This window comes from Pundamilia nyererei, unplaced genomic scaffold (genome assembly GCF_000239375.1).
Source record: "Pundamilia nyererei isolate P.nyererei 1_Seehausen unplaced genomic scaffold, PunNye1.0 scaffold00092, whole genome shotgun sequence".
In the NCBI taxonomy this organism is placed as follows: Eukaryota; Metazoa; Chordata; class Actinopteri; order Cichliformes; family Cichlidae; genus Pundamilia; species Pundamilia nyererei.
In genome coordinates this window covers 725,690-727,226 of record NW_005187493.1, presented here as the reverse complement: position 1 = coordinate 727,226, position 1,537 = coordinate 725,690, and the positions used below count along the sequence as shown (strand labels likewise).

Below are 1,537 nucleotides of genomic sequence, written 5' to 3'. Positions count from 1 at the left end.
ACGATTTCAATGAAACATGCTGACATTTCAACTTTTTTCAATGAATAACTGTTCAAAAAAGGTTGAGAGAAACTGACAGTGGCTACGATGGCAATTTTGTCAATTTTTTGTGTTTCCGGTTTCAGTGTAAAAAAAAGTCACTTTGTTCCCGAGGCTCTGTATTAAAGAGGTAGTACTGCAGGACTGCAACTCTGGTGGAATTGAGAATACAATAGAGAAGCATGCGAGGCTTTTTAACTGGCTCTAATTGACTTCATTTACAGGTTATTCCTAGTTTCATTGGGTTTTCTTGCTTCCTACCGCTGCAAATGAAGTTTTAGAAGACTTCAAAAGCACCCTGGTAAAACAGGCTGGCGAGCAGGTCTGGTAGGTATTTCCAATCAGGACCTGTTGACTGAAGTGATGTCAGAATGCCCTTCGAGTAAAAAGACAAAAGTCAATGAGAGGCTTTATTTCCAGTATACACCCAGAGTGTTATGCAACATTTGGAAGTAGCTATACCAATCAATCTGAAATCTAAAAGAGACAAGAAATAAAATGATATTGCCACAAAACACTTCCTTTTACAAATTAATCACATTAAAACAACACAGACTTTAAAAGCTCGTAAGGCAAATGATTCAGGGAGTGACGTCTTAATGCGGAAGCTGCAGCAGCTTCAGTTTAAATGATGAAACTCTAATCTAGCAACAATGATTACTCATTCATTATTTACATTACGCATCACTGAGAGTGAAAGTTTTTCTTCACAAAGACAGCACTACTCATCAAAGAGGAGGAAATCAGCAATAATTCTTTTTTCCATTCTTCCAATCAGAGACTGAAACATGACCGGGAGTTCCTTTAATTGCACCAGACTTCCTCCTCCTGTAAACCCATTCACATGCATGCACCTGTGGAGTCCCATGCATGTTTAACCTGTTCAATACCTGGTGAAAAGAAAAATCCCCTTACTCCACACTATAAGAGGACACAGGATGGAGGCCCAGAGACACAGCTTCACCAGAACTCTCCCTCTGAGTGACACACGCACAGGTGAGTCTGAATACAGGTGATACTTCTCCAGGCAATGATGATGGCAGCTGATGGACTTGACATAGTGTTTCCTTTATTCTGGATATTGGTAGTTTATAAACAGTTTTTTTTAAATGATCCAATATCCATTTATGTATCTATAAATGCTCATAAAGTATTTTTTAATTTGTGGATTTGAAGTTTTTTATCTGTTTTGATGATCTGAGGAAACAGTGATGAACCTTTTTCCTAAATTAATCAACAATTTTACACAATACACAATTCTTACAAACCGAAACGCTTCTGTTAGCTTTCTCACCAGATCGCCATCATCAGGATGAAGATGCTTATCGGCTGCTCTGCTTCCTTCCTCCTCCTCCTGCTGCTCAGCTGTCTGACTGAACCTGCTGAGAGCCGAACTCTGCATCTGGACAGCTGCTCTGTCAGTGTTCACACACACGAGCTGCGCAAATACTACGCACACATACGATCAAATGCGGTGAGTTCAGTCATGCAATCAAAA

General features: G+C 39.7%; 1 protein-coding gene across 1 annotated transcript in view; it reads left to right on the top strand.

Annotated features, from left to right (window-relative positions):
* The first annotated feature begins 984 nt into the window (after positions 1–984).
* il19l (interleukin 19 like) overlaps positions 985–1,537 on the top strand; it is a 1,542-nt gene continuing 989 nt past the window's right edge. Inside the window, exons 1-2 of the mRNA XM_005739657.1 lie at positions 985–1,035; positions 1,325–1,513. Coding sequence (XP_005739714.1) covers positions 1,352–1,513 — 162 coding nt within the window. The 5' untranslated portion in view covers positions 985–1,035; positions 1,325–1,351. The remainder of the gene's footprint in view (positions 1,036–1,324; positions 1,514–1,537) is intronic.